Source organism: Panicum virgatum, chromosome 9K (assembly GCF_016808335.1).
Source record: "Panicum virgatum strain AP13 chromosome 9K, P.virgatum_v5, whole genome shotgun sequence".
Classification (NCBI taxonomy): Eukaryota; Viridiplantae; Streptophyta; class Magnoliopsida; order Poales; family Poaceae; genus Panicum; species Panicum virgatum.
In genome coordinates this window covers 9,755,629-9,771,873 of record NC_053144.1, presented here as the reverse complement: position 1 = coordinate 9,771,873, position 16,245 = coordinate 9,755,629, and the positions used below count along the sequence as shown (strand labels likewise).

Here is a 16,245-nt window from a genome sequence, read left to right as displayed (position 1 = left end):
TGACGGAATATTCCTTCCGGGGTCTCTTCACCCTCGAAGGGATCGCATTCCAAGGCCTTACTGATCAGGGGTTTGAAGCCTGGCCCGTCGGGGGTTCGACAGGCGCCCTAGATCGCCAGAGTCAGGGACTGCAGGGATGTGCCGTACAAGCTACCCTCGAACGCGGAGTTCGAGACATCCTACGCAGTGTTCAAGGCCAGTCGAGGGTGCCTAGAAGGGGGATCCCATCGAGGGAGAGCATCGAGCCCTCGGACCCCATCGAACGGGTCCGAGCCCCGCCTAGCGAACCTTCGCAAGCGCTTTATGTGACGTGTCCATGGATCACGAGCCGACCCTTATCGAACGGGGCACGGACGTCCGCTTGAACTACCCGCTAATAGCTCACCGATGCGGCCATAGCTCGCGGCCCGGGCATGGGTAGCATGGTGCGCTTTACCCCTCCTCCCTACGGAAGGGCGACGAGGGTCGAAATCAAAGTCGAGGGTTCCCCTGAACGCCTTCACATGGGCCTGGGCTCGGGGGCTACTCGCACACCATGGTTCAGACCGCACCCTCGAATAAGTCGACGACCGTCAATTGTGAAGCTCCACGTGTCTAAACCAAATCCCCCGCTATTAATGCGTGCCCGCCTGATGGTTAAGCTGAACGCCGGGTCGCTGTACCAGCACGGAGAATGCCGAGGGCGGCTGAAAGAGTGCCGTTGCCGGCTGAAAAAGACGCTGGACGGCCACCCCAGTGAAGCAACCCAGCGGGGCGACGTTTATAGCCCTTGGATGAGTACAAACACTCCTCCAAGGCCTCGGGGGCTACACCCGCGGGTGCGCTGACGCGCCCCCACGAAGGAAACTTCACACATATTCGAGGGTTGTAACCCTCTGTACATCCCTATACCCCTCGGTCATCCTCCCCGTGAAGGAGAAATGGACTTTATTGCTCCATGCAAATAAAGGTTACAAAGGGTTACCGGCGCGAAGTCGTCAAAAACTACAAGCACGTTGCCACCTGCGTGGCAATTTTCCCTGTCTTGGGGAGGAGCGAGCGACGAAGAAAAGCACCGAGCCACTGGCTGACGCGATGGCCAGGCTGCTAGGGATGCAAGGAACGGCCCCAGGCCGCACGGGTCCAGCGAGATGCCCACCTCGCAAGCTTTCTTCTAGCATCTCCTCCACCGAAGACTATGCGGGGGGTCGAGCTGGCGGACAGCACCCTCCGCACCGTCTCCCCGAGAGCAACCTTGTTGCTGAGGGGGACGATGCGAAGAACGGCCACCAAACCTGGCACTAACGCCATGGTCAGGCGTCTCCACCCCCCTTCAGGCTAAGGGACATCGCAGGAGCAGGACCCCTTGGGCCCAATGTTCTTCTGCTGATCCCACTAAAGCTGAGGGATGGTGCGCACGCCCTCTCCGGTCTTCCCCCGCCACTCGCAAGCATTCTCCTAGCACCAAAGCCTAAAAAAGCCAGGCCACCCCATCTGGGGGCCGGTCACGAAAGGCAAAAGAAAACATTACAAGACTTAGGCAATGCCGGAAGAAAGAGCAGGGAAGTTGGAGAGGAAAGGGAACCCCACGACTCCTATTTATAGCTGCGTCGGGCACCAAGTTTCAAGCCTGTCAAAGGACAAGGGCTTGGATCACCCGTGACGGCGCGGCACTCCATGAGCAAAAGATGCCCTCGGTTACCGCGTCGAGACGCGACTGAACAAAATAAGGCTGAGCCCTTGGACGCCGAGTGGCGCAGCATCGGCTCTGGCCGACAGCCCTCGAACGGCGCGCCGCAAGGCAACCAGGGAAACCGAGCAGCAGGCGCCATCGTCGCCCTGGCCCCCTCAGCACGCGGACACGTCTTGTCCCCGGAACAAACAAACAAAAAGGCGCGCGCCTCGAAGTACTCTCCCCGCAGGCGCAATACCCCGACCGACGAGTTGTCACATCCGCCGGGCTGGCGCTCAGGCGCGCCTGGCAGGTGCACGACATTGACCGATCACATCAAGGGGAAAATTGCCGAGTTACCCTTTGGCCGAATCCCTTGACTCGACCAAAGCCTCGGGGGCTACTGTCGGATACCACGATTAGGGACACCCTAATTGGGGTACTAAGATCACCCTAGAAAACACAAACACGTGTTAAGGCAACTGGGCCCACGAAAGCCCAAGGCCTCCCTCCAATTTGGAAGAAAGGAAATGACTCAAAGAAGCCCATCATGCGGCCCATTTGCACCCCTCTCGGGCCCACGGGACGATCTCCGCCTCGCTCGAGGGCTCCCATCGGGAACCCCGACTGCGCCCCGCATCTCCGCCTCACTCGAGGGTAGCGAATCTACCCTCGAGCAGGCAAACCATCTCCGCCTCGCTCGAGGGTAGCGAACCTCCCTCGAGCAGGTAACCCATCTCCGCCTCGCTCGAGGCCACCCCTTGGCGTAAGGGACAAACGGCCCTGCCGCTCAACCGCCCGCCGTACGAAGGCATTGAAAACCAACCACTCCTCCACAGTGCTCAGGACAGACGGCGTCAGGCCACCATTCCCCACAGTGGCTGTGACCGGAGTCCCATCCGCCAACTCCGGTCACTGCTCCGCCATCCCGGACTCTGTGGCAGCACTGTGGGACCTACGACGCGGGACGCAGCTTGCTCGGCACTGCTCCCCGCACTATTCTGCCAACTCCGGCCGACCGGACTCCACCTCATCACACGTATGGCCCCGGACCCACCTCCTGGGAAGGGGTCCGGCGACACCACGTGCCCCTCCAAGAAGGACACACAGCACACGCAGCTGGAGTCCCGGACCTCCCCCCTCGAGGGGTCCGGGACCTCCACGTGTCCCCCGGACCTCCTGATGTGCACGCTAGCACTCCGTCCTGGGGGGTCCGGGACCGCCGCGTGCCCCGCCACCGCTGGAGCACGCAGGGCCCTGACCTGCAGGACCCACAAAACGCCACGTCTGGAGCACTGAACATCCTATAGCGACGACCACGCCGCCTGCTGGGGTTGACAGGAGGCCGGCGCGATCTCCGCGAGGTCAAGGACGACACCCAGGACAACCACCATGCCCGACGTCATGCCCCACAGTGTACTTCTTACAGTGTTCGACCACTGCACGCACGCGATTCGGGGGAAGACGACGACTTCCATGTTCCCCCACTCATGTACACCGCCCCTCCTTGTGACTATAAAAGGAGGAGGCAGACTTCCTTTAAAGGGGGACGTTCTGAAGATCAGCAACCACGGTCACCCACACTCGCGATCATTCTCAGCACCACTAAGCTCTCACCTCAACCGACTCCTCTTCTAGGGGAGACTTGGGAGCCTCCCTCCCTCTCTCGCCTCGCTTGTATCCCCTACTACAAGCACTCCGGGTGCAAGATAATACAGTGCCCTCGCCCACCCTCTTGCTGGACGTACGGCCCCGTAGCCGGAACCAGGATAAACCCGTGCGTTACTGTGTTGCCTCTTGCATCAACATCTGGGACGAGGAAACACGCAGCATTTACTAGTTGGGATCCGGACCCCCGGGTCGGGACACCGACACTGCGACTGAGCTACGGGACCAGTTTTGTTAAATTTTTATGGATAAATATTATTCACAGATTCAGTACAATGAGCATCTTTGGTTGTTTGTTTGCTCCTGCTTATGTACGGTCTATTAAAATGGAGACGCAGGGAAGGTCTAATATAATGATCTGATCAGCGACAGAAATGGACGTGGGGATCGAGCAGGTTGAGCCCAAGCAGGTAACGCCTCACGCTCATGGGTGAGTCATGACTCATGACCTTGTGATGGAAGTTAAGTCACTGATCTCTTGCGTGCATTTACATTACAGTAGTCGGTACCCGGAGCCTGTTCCCAGCGGTGCTCAAGGTCGACGAACGTAGCCATCGTCTCTGCACTTTGCAGTTGGACATGATGCATCCAAGCTGAACCTCAATTGATGTTTCATGAGAGAGTGAGACTACTGTAAAGTGCCACATCTGATGTTCCAAGTATATTATGAGACCATCTTGCTTTAACTCACACGCCATTTAATCCCAAATGCCTATACACACCACGCACATTTGCATTGCTAGTGCTAATTAGCTTAATTGCGTCCTCAGTGCATTCTGGTTATACAATGGAAGTTCTTGCTGACTAGTTGAATGCCCGTGCATTGCTACGGGAGCTAAAATATAGTGGAAGATGTAAATCTACTAAAAAAATATTCATCATATATAACATTTCACTCCAAAAAGTATTGAGATAAATCAAACCTGTATGTACACCATTATCACCAAGGTCAACTAAATATGCAAATAAATATACAATAAAGCCAAATAAAATTGTCTGCAACCGTGAACAGCTCGCACGCGTTGCCTTTATAAAAAGGTATGATCAGAATACAAATTAGAATAAATTTCAAGCTGGCTATATTGGTACCATCCAGAGACAGATTTCATGTTAATGCAAGAAACCATTCCAGTTAGTTTAACCTTGGTACGTAGAACCCTCCAAATAAACATGTTACATGAGCTCAGCTTAGCTGTGACACAGACAATATATTCTCATCCATGTTCTGGTAGCACATGCCATAAAAAAATCTCTTTCCCAAACATATTAGGTTCTTTACAAAATAAAAACTACAACATGTACACCACTATCATAGGATCATGACAATGAGTTATGGCTAAGGGGTCAGGCTAATTTAGCATGACAACCTAATTTATTTTCATTAGTAAATGACACATATGCTCATGTTTTTTAACAAAGAAGTTCATCTTTACTTTCTGGAAACATTAAGGTTGCTCTTAAATATGTACTATGCAGGTGTTTATTTTGATGGGTTGCACAAAAAATTAGTGTCTTCAAAGAAATTGACAACCCAAAAATTTATGCAAAGTTTCTTTACAATAAAAATTGGAGATACATCACATATTAAACTATATGAGGATTCTCTACTACTAAAAAGTGCAAGAAGGCGATGGTGCGTCATTGCAACACTGAGCCTCCCTCCCGCGCGATCGTCCTGGGGGTTGCATGAACTATTCTCAAGAGCAGAAACCTAGGGGGGGCATGCAGCCGAAGGAGGCAGCAAATGAGAAGATCAGTTGAAAGGTGTCCTCATTTTGTCATGTATCATTATCGCATATGTATCAATGAAACATAAGGAAAGCATCTTTCAGAACAAAAAGAAAAGTGTCCCTACGTCGTTGACTTAGTTGCCTAGCATTCTTAGTATTATTCACAAAACAATCATGGAGTAAACTTACAGTAGCTGCTCCTCCAATATCTGGTTATGATGTGATGGGTCAGCCCTTCCCAAGAGTTGCAAATGTCATACACCAGTCATTTTCATAGAAATTATGCATATTGTGGCAAATATCAAAGGAACACTTAAACCATGACAATTCATCAAGCTGCAACCAGCATAAGCCACGAGTCAAACAAATCAGATAAGCCATGAATCAAATAATTCAGCACAAACAACATGCTTTTTTGAATAAAAATAATATTTAGTCATGGTCTATCACATCAAATGAATAGGTTATGCATGTAAGTTGTATCATTATGTCCAAGATTTCAAATTCAGTTGCTTTGAATACTCTAATATAATGAAAACAATTATATCTTTTATGATTGATGATGCCTGATCCAGAGCTTATGGTGATTGGAGTAACAAGGTAAGCTTTCTGAACATTCTGATCATTAAGGTCTCAACTACTGAACTTTGTTTGCTATACTTGATAAGAAATCATGTCACTATATGAGTTGAAGTTTTCATAACAGAAAAGTTCATGACAATTAACATCCGAGAAGAGAACCTAATAATAAATGGCACCACATAATACAGAGAGATGCTGTGTCTAACGAAGCAAGATTTAACTTGGATCACCAAGACAAGATTAGCAAAGCAACATTCTAGCAGAACACAAGCCATGGCTACCAGTGTGCAAGGCTATCTGGAAAGTGCCTAAACAAGTTACAGAGAACTGAAATTGATGTGATCTTTACCAAGACTGAAGGTTTTTCAAATATTTTGCGAGTTACAGTACATTTTGCTGCAAGGACAATGAACTCAATACAGCATGACTGGAGTAGCACGTTCTATAGCAAGACATATATTCACTCTGTAATGGCTAAATCCATAAATGTTTAAAAACAGTAGGCTCAAGATATAGCTCCGCCATATAGTCAGGACCCGTAAATTAGTTTAAAGGATCTTATACTTACAAAATAGATTATAGCTCCGCCATATAGTCCAGGTTACTTAGAATGTTTGAAGGTGGAGAAATACATGTGGTTGCATTGACTTTAGTGTATGCAACTCATAAAATAAGCACCATATTTGTTTAACTGTGAGAATTATTACCTGGGCGTTGAGCTCTAAGAATGGGGCTCCAGATGACGACGATCCAACGGCATGTGCCTTCTTAGCTTGTACCTCTCAATTGTAGCCTTCACACTGCAACTGATCACCTGAACCAAGCATGGAGATGGAGTCAATACTGAAGTGACAGCCTCTGTGTCATTCTTGCACTGATAAATAACAAGGTATAATATTTACAAACCAAAAATGCGAAATCCATTAATTGTGAAGTAATTTATATGCGTATATATATTAAGCATGTACATGTCAATGAATGTGAAGCCATGTCCAGGTTACTTCGGTGCAAAATTGTGCAGAGAATAATGCAGTTGTGCTACTGCTTGTGCTGTTGAATAATAAGTTCAGAGGCTGCAAAATAGTGCAGAGAATAATACAGCTGCGCTACCGCTTGTGCTGCTCAATAATAAGCTGACAAAGCACATGAAAGCAAGAGGCAATAGATTATAGCCACAAGGCCTACATCCAAACCAAGTTTAGTGACTAAAATGGAACCCATGTGATTTCTAGGATCACAATATGTACACATTGAAATGGAACTCGTCTGATTCACAGCAGCTTTTATCACTAAGAATTGCAATAGCATGGCCAGTAGCCGTTGAAGGTGGATCAACTTTGATCAACTGGACAAAATTAGCAAAGTAGCATTCCATATGAAGGAAAAGCAACACATACAATAAAGATAAACATGCTTCAGTGCCTAAAATACCTGGCTGAGGCAATCTGTCGAGCGCTTGGTGGGCGACGTGGTGACGAGCTCCTACACAGTGCCTGGGTCTGTGTTGCAGGGCGCAGAGGGGCAGGGCAGCGTAGTTGGCGTGCTCGTCGGGGAGAAATGTGTCATTGCAGACCCGGCGATGGTGTGCTGGCGTCGCTTGCCGCCGTGCAGGCCACCGTCTTCACCGGCCGCGGCTCTGCCTAGGCGGCTCTGTTCAGCATGCCGCCTGCGACGACGCCTCGGCACCTGGGCTGCTGCCGTATCGGCCTCGAGGGCGAGGGTGGATCCGAGGATGCCGCACCTGCGTCAAATAATTTTCAAGTGCATATAATGGTCATTGGTTTTTTTTAGGGAAATATAATTGTCATTGGTACCTTGCCTCCATGGCGGATAGAAGGCTTTCCCTCGTGCACGGGAGGGCATGGCGAGGTAGGGAAAAGAGAGAGGGGGAGAAGGGACTCGTTTGAGGGCTCACCGACAGTGGAGGACCATGGGAACGGCCGGAATTTCGTGGTGCCCGACGGCCGGAGTTGCTGTTCGTGGGGGCGCTCCTCCGGCGGGGCTTCAGCGACTTGAGGAGGTGGTGGAGGTGCGGCTCGACACAGTGGTGCTCGTGGTGCCCAGCAGACGTCGAGGCGGTCGGATCTCATAGGCCGAACGGGTCGAGGCTGACGACGCGCGGAGAGCAGGCCGAATGCGAGGGGAGCCAGCGCGGAGAGGGGCTGGAGGAGGCTAGCGCCTATTATGGGGGGGGGGGGGGGGGGGGGGGCGAGGAGCTGCCGCGCGAGAGGGGGCGCGACCTGAGCAGATCGTCGGTGAGGAACCGTCGGGCAAGCGTTGTGGAGAGGCACAGCGGCGCGAGATGGAGGCTGGATCTGGAGAGGCGTGGCGGAGAGGCACGACGCGCGGGAGAGGTCGGAGGTGGGGCAGAGCTCGACCTCGGGCTCCGTCGCGGCGGAGAGGCACAGTGCGTGAGGGGGAGGCCGGAGCTGGAGAGGCGCGGAGGAGGTCAGAGCTGGAGAGACGCGGAGGAGGTCGGAGCTGGAGCGAGGCGCGGACGAGGCCGGAGCGCTCGGCGCTCGAGCTCGTTATGGAACCGTCGGGGAGGAGTGGGGACGGAGCGGGAGCGGAGGAAGGGTCATGGAACCGTCGGGAGGAGTGGGGCGGACACACCGATTGGCAGACAAACTGTCCACTTCGTTCTTTTTAGGGAGTAGGAGATACAAGATCCTGTCGACCAAGAGTTACGTGGATTATATTTCTACGGGTGCTGCTGGAAAGCAGAATCAGCTTTCTTTGATCCTTCTAGCTAGCTAACTGATTGCTGCTGTCCTTATAGTTCTACATGATTGGGCATCAACTCGAGTAAAAACAAATTAAGAAGCGGGAAACAGTTTCAGTAATTATGATTTACATGAGACAGAGACAGAGAGTTATTGGACTCAACTTCTTAAGCAAACGTTAGCAAGGATTAGGAATTGGCAAATGCTAGCTAGAATTAGGAATTGGCAGGCTATACATAGAGATATGGTTTAGGCCCTGCGACTGCAGTAGCGCTACTACTACACAGAAAACGTGAGAAAAATGTTGCAAGAGTTAATTTCTTGAAGTTGCACTTTCAACTTATCATCAGAAAAAAGACATCTTTTAACATAGTCGGGCAGCAAATTTTACCTTTTATGGATGACTAGTCAAATCCTCTCACTCCAAGAAGAAGGGTAGGCTGCCTTGCTTAGCAAGAAGAAGGTTTTTGCATTTTGACTCGGAAAAAGAAAAAGAAAAGGAGTTTGCAGCTGAAACTAGAAATGGACGGATGTGAGTGGTCAAAACTCACAACGCCCTGAGCTGGCGACCAATCAATTCCTCTGTCCGACTGTCCCCGTTCAGCTCCGTTTCAACGCAAGCCCACCAGGGGAGGGAGCGATCCGAATCCATCCATCCGGCCCGGTCCCCTTCGATTCGATCAACCAAGAGGCAAACGAATCCCCCGCTCGGGGTCGAGGCGGCGGCGGAGGGAGAGCCGTGAATGGCGCTGCCGGTGGCGAAGCTGGGAACCTTGGCGCTGCGGACCCTGTCCAAGCCCATCGCCAGCCGCCTCAAGAGCCAGGCCGCCGTCCATTCCAAGTTCCGCAACTTCATCATCGCCATCGCTCAGGTAAGCTAAGATTGCCTCTGTCGCCTCCGTTCGGGGTGATTGTATTCTAGGTCAAATGGCACATCCCCTGCGCCAAACTGCTTCTTAATTAGCAAGGGGATCCGTTCGATTAGAGCGGCACTTGCAGTTCGCGGTAATGTATGATAAATTGTACAATCTCATTCGAAATGAGATTGTCATTTGAAGAGTCGAAGGGATTTAGGAATAAATTGTATATGTGCGCTGATCATGCACTCACACTTGTCTAATTTGTCAAGAGCTTCCTCTGTTTAGTAATTGATCAGCGTTCTGCCTCCCAAATTAGTGGAACTTGATTTAGGATAGGTTTCAAGCCTACCAAGGCTGGAATAGGCAGGATGCAATACAATCGTTCTTTGGATAAAAATGATGAGCTAGTGAACCTTGATGACATGACTGCTTTAGGATCATATATGTATTTGGTTAGCTATCAAACTTGATACTGCCTGCTTTTTGAGGGGAAAAAAAAAGAGAGAGCAAAAGGGGAGCATTCTAGGCTATTGAATGCATTTGTATTTGTTGTCATATCCTTACTTCTCTTGTGATTGTTTGTCGTGGGATTTCTTGGGTACCCACAGCCGGGTGGCGGAACGCACCCGCCTATTCCCAGAGAGGGAGTGCTCGGGGAGGTACTAGGCGATTGGGTTGATCTAGCTCTGAGATGAGCACACAAGAACACACGATCTAGAGTGGTTCGGGCCGCCGGAGCGTAATACCCTACGTCCACTGGGAGAAGTTTTGACCTCTGTTGTGTATGAGTCTATCCTCTGCCGGGGCTTGGCTCTCACCCAGCCTGACCTTTCCTTCTAGCGGGCGCCCCCTTTTATAGACCAAGGGGGCGGATACATAGGACGTTGGGGCCCCGACAAGTGGGCCCAACGTGACTGCGCAGCATACTACGCAGAGTATTTAAATGGGTACAGTGGTTACGAATCTTTCCTCCGATACGCTCCCACGCCCTGCTAGCGCTACAGTGGTCTTCTCTTGTCCCGTCACCAAGGTGTCCGTTGGGGGAGCGTAGCTTGCGGCGTGGCCTGTGGAGGCTATTATGTAGGCGTCATAATGGGTGAAGCCGAGCCGTCATATCCATCTGTTATGGCAGACTGGCAGGCGCGGCGTGGGCGGCGCCAGCAGCTCCACTATCTTGGTAATACGCGATCAATAGTGTCCCCTGGTCAAAGTATCGCCTCGGCTTCTGCTACATTAATGCGGACATCCTCCTGTCGTAATGAATGCCGCTGTAGGTGAGCCTTAATAAGGAGACCAAGCGGCTTTATATACGTGTCTGGGCCTGTTGACACGTGGTGGCCCCGGACCACCCCTAGGCGGGGTGACGATTCCTTTCCTTGGAGAGGGGTTCGGTTACTATAAAGGGGGGTCCCGGACCCCATGGGGGGTCCGGGATTCCCTGGGGATCCGGTCCTCTTCGGGAGGAGGTCCGGAGCTTCCAGCCGTTCGGGCTGACCGCCAGCTTTTCCCGGGACACGTGGTGCTCCCGAACCATTCCCAACCAGGGGACGGGTCCGGGACCGCTGTTGGATGAGCAGGGCTCCGGACCGCAAGGGATCGGCTGCTGGACGTAGTTAAGGATAACTATAAGGCTCTTGCCTAGACGCAGCAAGAGGGGGTACCCCAGTCCTGGGGTACTGACATTGTTCATGCATATTGATGGTAATCACTATAAACATTATTACAGATACACCATCGTATCACCACAAAGATTCAAAGGCGCATTTATGGGCATACAACAGATATGGAGATCAGACCTTTAAATGAGCAGAAAGCAGTACAAGCTGCTACAGATCTCATTGGAGAAGCCTTTATCTTTTCGGTACTTCTCGAAACCAGTAATAAATCATATGTGCTATTACATCTGCATTTACCCACATGGACATATTAAACGCTCAGCTAATGATACACTATCTTTTTGTTATACTGATAATAGGTAGCCGTTGCTGCTTTAATTTTTGAGGTTCAAAGAAGTGCAAGGTCAGAGGCTAGGAAGGAGGAAGCTCGTAAACAGGAACTTGAGGTAGTGTCTTTCACTCAATGCCATTTGCATTGTTTTAGAGTTTGAACACATTAATTGTAGTTTGTTTTCAGAAAATTTACAAAGTGAAAACACACAGAGATATTAGGATATCTGCAGTGTCATAATGAGCATATTACATAAGGAAGTAATTGACATCCTGAGTGTAGTTTGCCTGGCAGGAATTATTGGTCATGATCTATTCTAATATATCATATGATGGGCTGCACATGCTTCGTTACTATGAACATTTATTATGGATTTATGCCTTTTTCAGAGGAATGATTTATGACTAAAAAAATGCATGTTCAGGAAAATTAGTAATGAGTTATAGCCTATAGGGTTTATGCAACAACATATTAGAAGCTGTCCTTATGAGAGAAGTCAAAAAGTATGTCATCACTACTTTTACGACTTCGCCTGGGAAGCAAGGGAGTTGGCCCAGGGATCAACCAAAAAATGGGGATTACTAATCGCTGGCTAAAATTGGCTATTGATGGCATTTCCAACAGCAAGACATCAACTGAATTTTTTTTGAATGCATCACTCCTAGTTGAATTATGAGGTCGGAAAATTGTTTCGTGTGATTCAGGGCCTGCAAAATTGAATAGGCCTGTCATATGCTCATTGTAGGAAGGATAGAATTGGTATAATTGATGGATTGTATTAGCTTGAGGCCTCGACCGGTATATATAAGAGTACAAGACTTGGGTGCAATGCAACCCCACCGGATATGTATGGCAGTCCGGATACAATATCTAAACTACCAAATATACTCTAACATCCCCCCGCAGTCACAGCGGGAGCACTGCAGACGGTGAGACTGGAGGAGAAGCCGAAGGTAGGAACCGACGGACTGACACCCCCCGCAGTTGTAGCGTCGGCGCAATGCGGATGCTGCGACTGGAGAGAACCGGCGAGAAACTCATGCGGATGGTAGCCCTTTGTGCCGATGTCGAAGAAGCCGAACTGGAGCAAGTAGCCGTGGTCGAGGAAGTCGTGCGTAGGGTAGCCGTGGTCGATGGTGAGCTGTCGAGGTTGCCAATGGTAAGGAGCCGCACAGGAATCCGCGGGCGCACGAGGAAGCGCCATGGTGGAGGCGTAACGGAGACGACGCCGGAGATGAAGACGGCGACGCGTCGAGGCAGTCGAAGAGAGAGTCGATGCCGCAGTCGACGCAGACACGCCATCGAGCGACACATCCCCGGGTTTGCCAGACTCGTGAATGCATCGGGGGCGATGGCACGCACCGGTGTTGCCAAGACCGGACGTGCGAGGGAGAGTGCACCACCAAGACGCCGTTGTCTGAGGGACCAGCAGAGAAGGCCTCCACGACGGTCGCAGGCGCAGAAGAACAGCGAGGAAGAAGATGCCGATGCAGCCCGCAGTTGCTGGAGTAGACGAAGGGGTAGAAGTGGACGGCGACGATGGCGACGAGGTGGTGCTGGACGAAGCGATGAGGTAACCCCGGATGATCTGGCGCAAGGCCTGATGAACCGGAGGACGCGGCAGCGGAGCTCGAAGAAGGCGACGAAGAACTCGAACAGCTCGGTGAAGACCATGTGCGCGCAAGGCGCGCACTGACGTAGTCGTAGACGATGTCGAAGATGCGGTCGAAGTGGCCGGCGTGGACGAAGTCGAGGACGTAGTCGGCGGTGGTGAAGATGCAACGACGAGGAACACCACGGACGGTACCGCTGCTGCCCGAAGAGGCGAAGCAGCAACCACCCTCCATACTCGGGGAAGAGCCGCGCAATACGATGATGGACGTCACGGGAGCCAGGTGGATCGCGCACGTCGGCTGATCAGACCGAGTATGTGCGAGGCGAGACGACGATGGGCGAAGTCGGTGGAGGCGTCCCGATCGGTGGAGGCGACGACGAGCCGGCGAAGATCGACGTGCGGACGAGGCGACGAGGTGGGCGGCACAGATGGGCGTCCCCTAGGGCACCGTCCATGTCTCTATGCCGCACAGTCGAAGACGAAGAAGAGGCCGGTGAAGCCGATGCTGATGTCGAAGTAGAGGCGTGCGGTCGATGGGCGGTGGGCGACTCAATCTCGAGCAGTGCTCGAGTAAAAAACAGAGGAATTACTAAAAAAACAAATCAGCAGCAGCTCGTGTAGCACCTCTGGGTTCGCGTAGCGCAATCCTCTCAATCTCCTCTTTTTCTTTCTCTCCCGTCACGGTCAATGACTGCATCTGAAGCAGAAGAAACAGAGTGTGAGAGAGGGACGGCGGACGGCGATGAGGGAGGCGGGCGGCCGGCTCCCTGCGGCGGCGCTGGAGGTCCTGCGCCGGGCGGTTCCCCGCCGGGAGGGGCCGCGGAGGGGCGGTTGAAGACGGGCGGCTCCCTCCCTTGCGGCGGCTAGAGCCCGCGCGGGGAAAGGCGGCTGGAGCCCACGCGGTGAAGGGGCGGCGCCGTCATGCATGCCGCCGGCGACGAGGTCGACGCGCTGTGTCGGGGCCCCTGCTGCCACCACGGCACCACGGGGTAGGGCACAGACGTCGGAGGAGACTGCGGCTGCCACCACGGCAGCGCAGATCGGGGTCGTCGACGACAGCTTTCATGGCGGCGGTGGCGAGGTACGTCACGATCTGCTGCTGCTAGACGGGAGGACGGCGGCGGATTAACTCGATCCGCCGCGATGGAGGGATGGAGGGCGCTGCCCCCGGCGGAGGTCATGGGAGACCTCCCCGGGGGCGTGTTAGGAGGCCGTCGAGGGGGCGCCCTGGATGGGAGCCGTGGGGGACGGCCGGCGGCGCGCAGGAGGCAGGAGGGGCGCCGACCGATAGGGTTAGGGCTGCGGAAGATAGCCTAGGATCTCAAACCCTAATCTCGTGATACCATGTAGGAAGGATAGAATTGGTATAATTGATGGATTGTATTAGCTTGAGGCCTCGGCTGGTATATATAAGAGTACAAGACTTGGGTACAAGGCAACCCCACCGGATATGTATGGCAGTCCGGATACAATATCTAAACTACTAAATATACTCTAACACTCATGGAAAATTGACACATGCACAGGTCCAAAGATGTTTTTTTTGTTACTTTTGCTTTCAACTGTACAAGTGGTAACTTAGCTTAACAATTATTTTTGTTGACGCCAAGGAATTGAAACAAAGAGAAGAGAGTTTAGCAAAAGAATTGGAGAATCTTAAATTGAAGCTCAATGAAATCGAGCAGCTTGCTAAAGGACGAGGCCTAACAGGAATCCTTAACTTCAAAGGGGTCCATGTGGCAGAAGGCGGAAAGACAGCGACACCTGCGGCGTGATTATGCATTTCAACTTTGGTGCGGTAAAGTAGGATTCCATGTTGCTAAGTGGTGCCCTGAAACACCTCGAAATTGCTGATTGATTTCCCAATTCTTTATTGACAGTTGTGTTTGCATGCCCATTCTTTGGTGTTTATATTGGATCATAATTTGTAGTTGCTGATCCATGGACACCCAGAAATAATAGTGTGTAAGAAAGAAGCAACTAGAGTGCAGCATAGATTACCTGTGGGTGGTAACTACAGAACGAGATATTAAAGATGAATGTAGTCTTACATTGTCCCCCCTAACTCATAAAGTTGAGACCCTCACAGGTAAAATGTTTCAGCCATAGCTGATTATAGATATATATATATCTATTTTCTTTGTTCAAGGATACATCTGTGAGTTATGTATGGTTCTGCTATAGCTGACCATACATATTGCGCTGCTCCAGTGGCCCGTGTGCTCATTTGTAATTTTTTTTGTACAATGCATTTGAAGTTTCCATGTCTCCCTAGCAGTAGCAGCCAAGCAGGCTTAAGCTAGCTATTTGTTCTGCGAACTCTTGCTGTGAGCAACCTAGAAATAAAGCCTGTGACCCTCCTCTCACCTTACTTTCTTGCATTCGTACATGTATATGCCCTTGGCCCTTGATGTTCCATATATGCATGTACATGTATACGCATGCATCTCTCTCCCCCTCCCTCCCCTCCATCTACAGTGGGGACGGACGACGGGCATGACCGGCAGCAGCGGCGGCGCGTGCGCGGTGTGCAAGCACCAGCGGCGCAAGTGCGAGCCCAACTGCGAGCTGGCCGCCTACTTCCCGGCGCACAGGATGAACGACTTCCGGGCGCTGCACCTCGTCTTCGGGGTGGCCAACCTCACTAAGCTCATCAAGGCCAACGCCACCGAGGCCGCCCGCCGGCGCGCCGCCGAGACGCTCACCTGGGAGGCGCGCTGGCGGGAGCGCGACCCCTCGGAGGGGTGCTACCGCGAGGTGTCCTGCCTGCGCCGCGACAACGCCGTGCTGCGCGCCGAGAACGCCGCGCTGCGGAGGCAGCTGGCCGAGCAGCAGCAGCTGTTGCTCTGGTCCAGGGCCACCGCCGCTCCCACTGCCAACAGCAACATGGCCGGAGGCTGCTACAACGGCAGCGCCGGCGGTAATGGACTCGTGGTGGCCGTGCGACCGCCGACTCATGCCCCCGCAGCTCCGGCAGCGCAGACCATGTTGGGCGGCTACCGCGGCGTGCCGGTTTTTCCGGCGACGGCCAACGGCAGGAAGTCGGCACCGGATGCGCCACCGTCGCCATGAGAGGATGCCAAGCCGATCCTCCTAGGGACATCAAGAGCAACGCCAGGTGAGGATGCTCTTGTATTCCTCCATGCGTTCAAGTGCCGAGGCTTTGCATGCTGGATATACACTGGCTTCTCCGCACTTTCTTTGCAACTGCAGGTGACGCTGCTGCTAGCCACTGGGCACAAAAGAGGGTACCAAGAATTGATTTTGAATTCAAAAAAATAAGACATGGGCCTCATTTTAATTTTGCCTTATGGTTACCCATATTCTGCTCGAGCAGGACACGGACAATTCCAAGTAGAAGAACCCAGTTATGTATATTGATTGATTTAAGCCGCCGGTTATCATGATGTACGGCGATTGTTAATCCAGTTGTATAATCCCAGAAATTACAGACAAGCTCATGTGACCA

General features: G+C 52.0%; 1 protein-coding gene and 1 long non-coding RNA gene across 6 annotated transcripts; one reads left to right on the top strand and one right to left on the bottom strand.

The window, feature by feature from the left end:
* Positions 1-4,770: 4,770 nt before the first annotated feature.
* Positions 4,771-8,242, bottom strand: LOC120649981. 3 transcript variants are annotated; one of them, XR_005665435.1, is made up of 4 exons: positions 7,547-8,242; positions 7,063-7,372; positions 5,239-6,445; positions 4,771-5,030 (listed from the first exon to the last, which is right to left on the bottom strand). It is a non-coding gene; the product is annotated as an uncharacterized LOC120649981 (long non-coding RNA). The 3 variants fall into 3 exon arrangements; XR_005665436.1 differs by having other exon boundaries at positions 4,771-5,385; positions 6,339-6,445; XR_005665434.1 differs by having other exon boundaries at positions 4,771-6,445.
* A 598-nt stretch (positions 8,243-8,840) lies between these two features.
* On the top strand, positions 8,841-16,235 carry LOC120649979 (optic atrophy 3 protein homolog). 3 transcript variants are annotated; one of them, XM_039926930.1, is made up of 5 exons: positions 8,842-9,226; positions 10,941-11,075; positions 11,190-11,276; positions 15,255-15,894; positions 15,990-16,235. In XM_039926930.1, the coding sequence occupies exons 1-4, from the start codon at positions 9,098-9,100 to the stop codon at positions 15,846-15,848; spliced, it is 945 nt and encodes a 314-aa protein (XP_039782864.1). In that variant the 5' UTR covers positions 8,842-9,097; the 3' UTR covers positions 15,849-15,894; positions 15,990-16,235. The 3 variants fall into 3 exon arrangements, with proteins under 3 accessions (XP_039782863.1, XP_039782864.1, XP_039782865.1); XM_039926929.1 differs by having other exon boundaries at positions 8,841-9,226; positions 15,255-16,235; XM_039926931.1 differs by lacking the exons at positions 15,255-15,894; positions 15,990-16,235 and adding an exon at positions 14,387-14,918 and having other exon boundaries at positions 8,873-9,226.
* Positions 16,236-16,245: the final 10 nt, after the last annotated feature.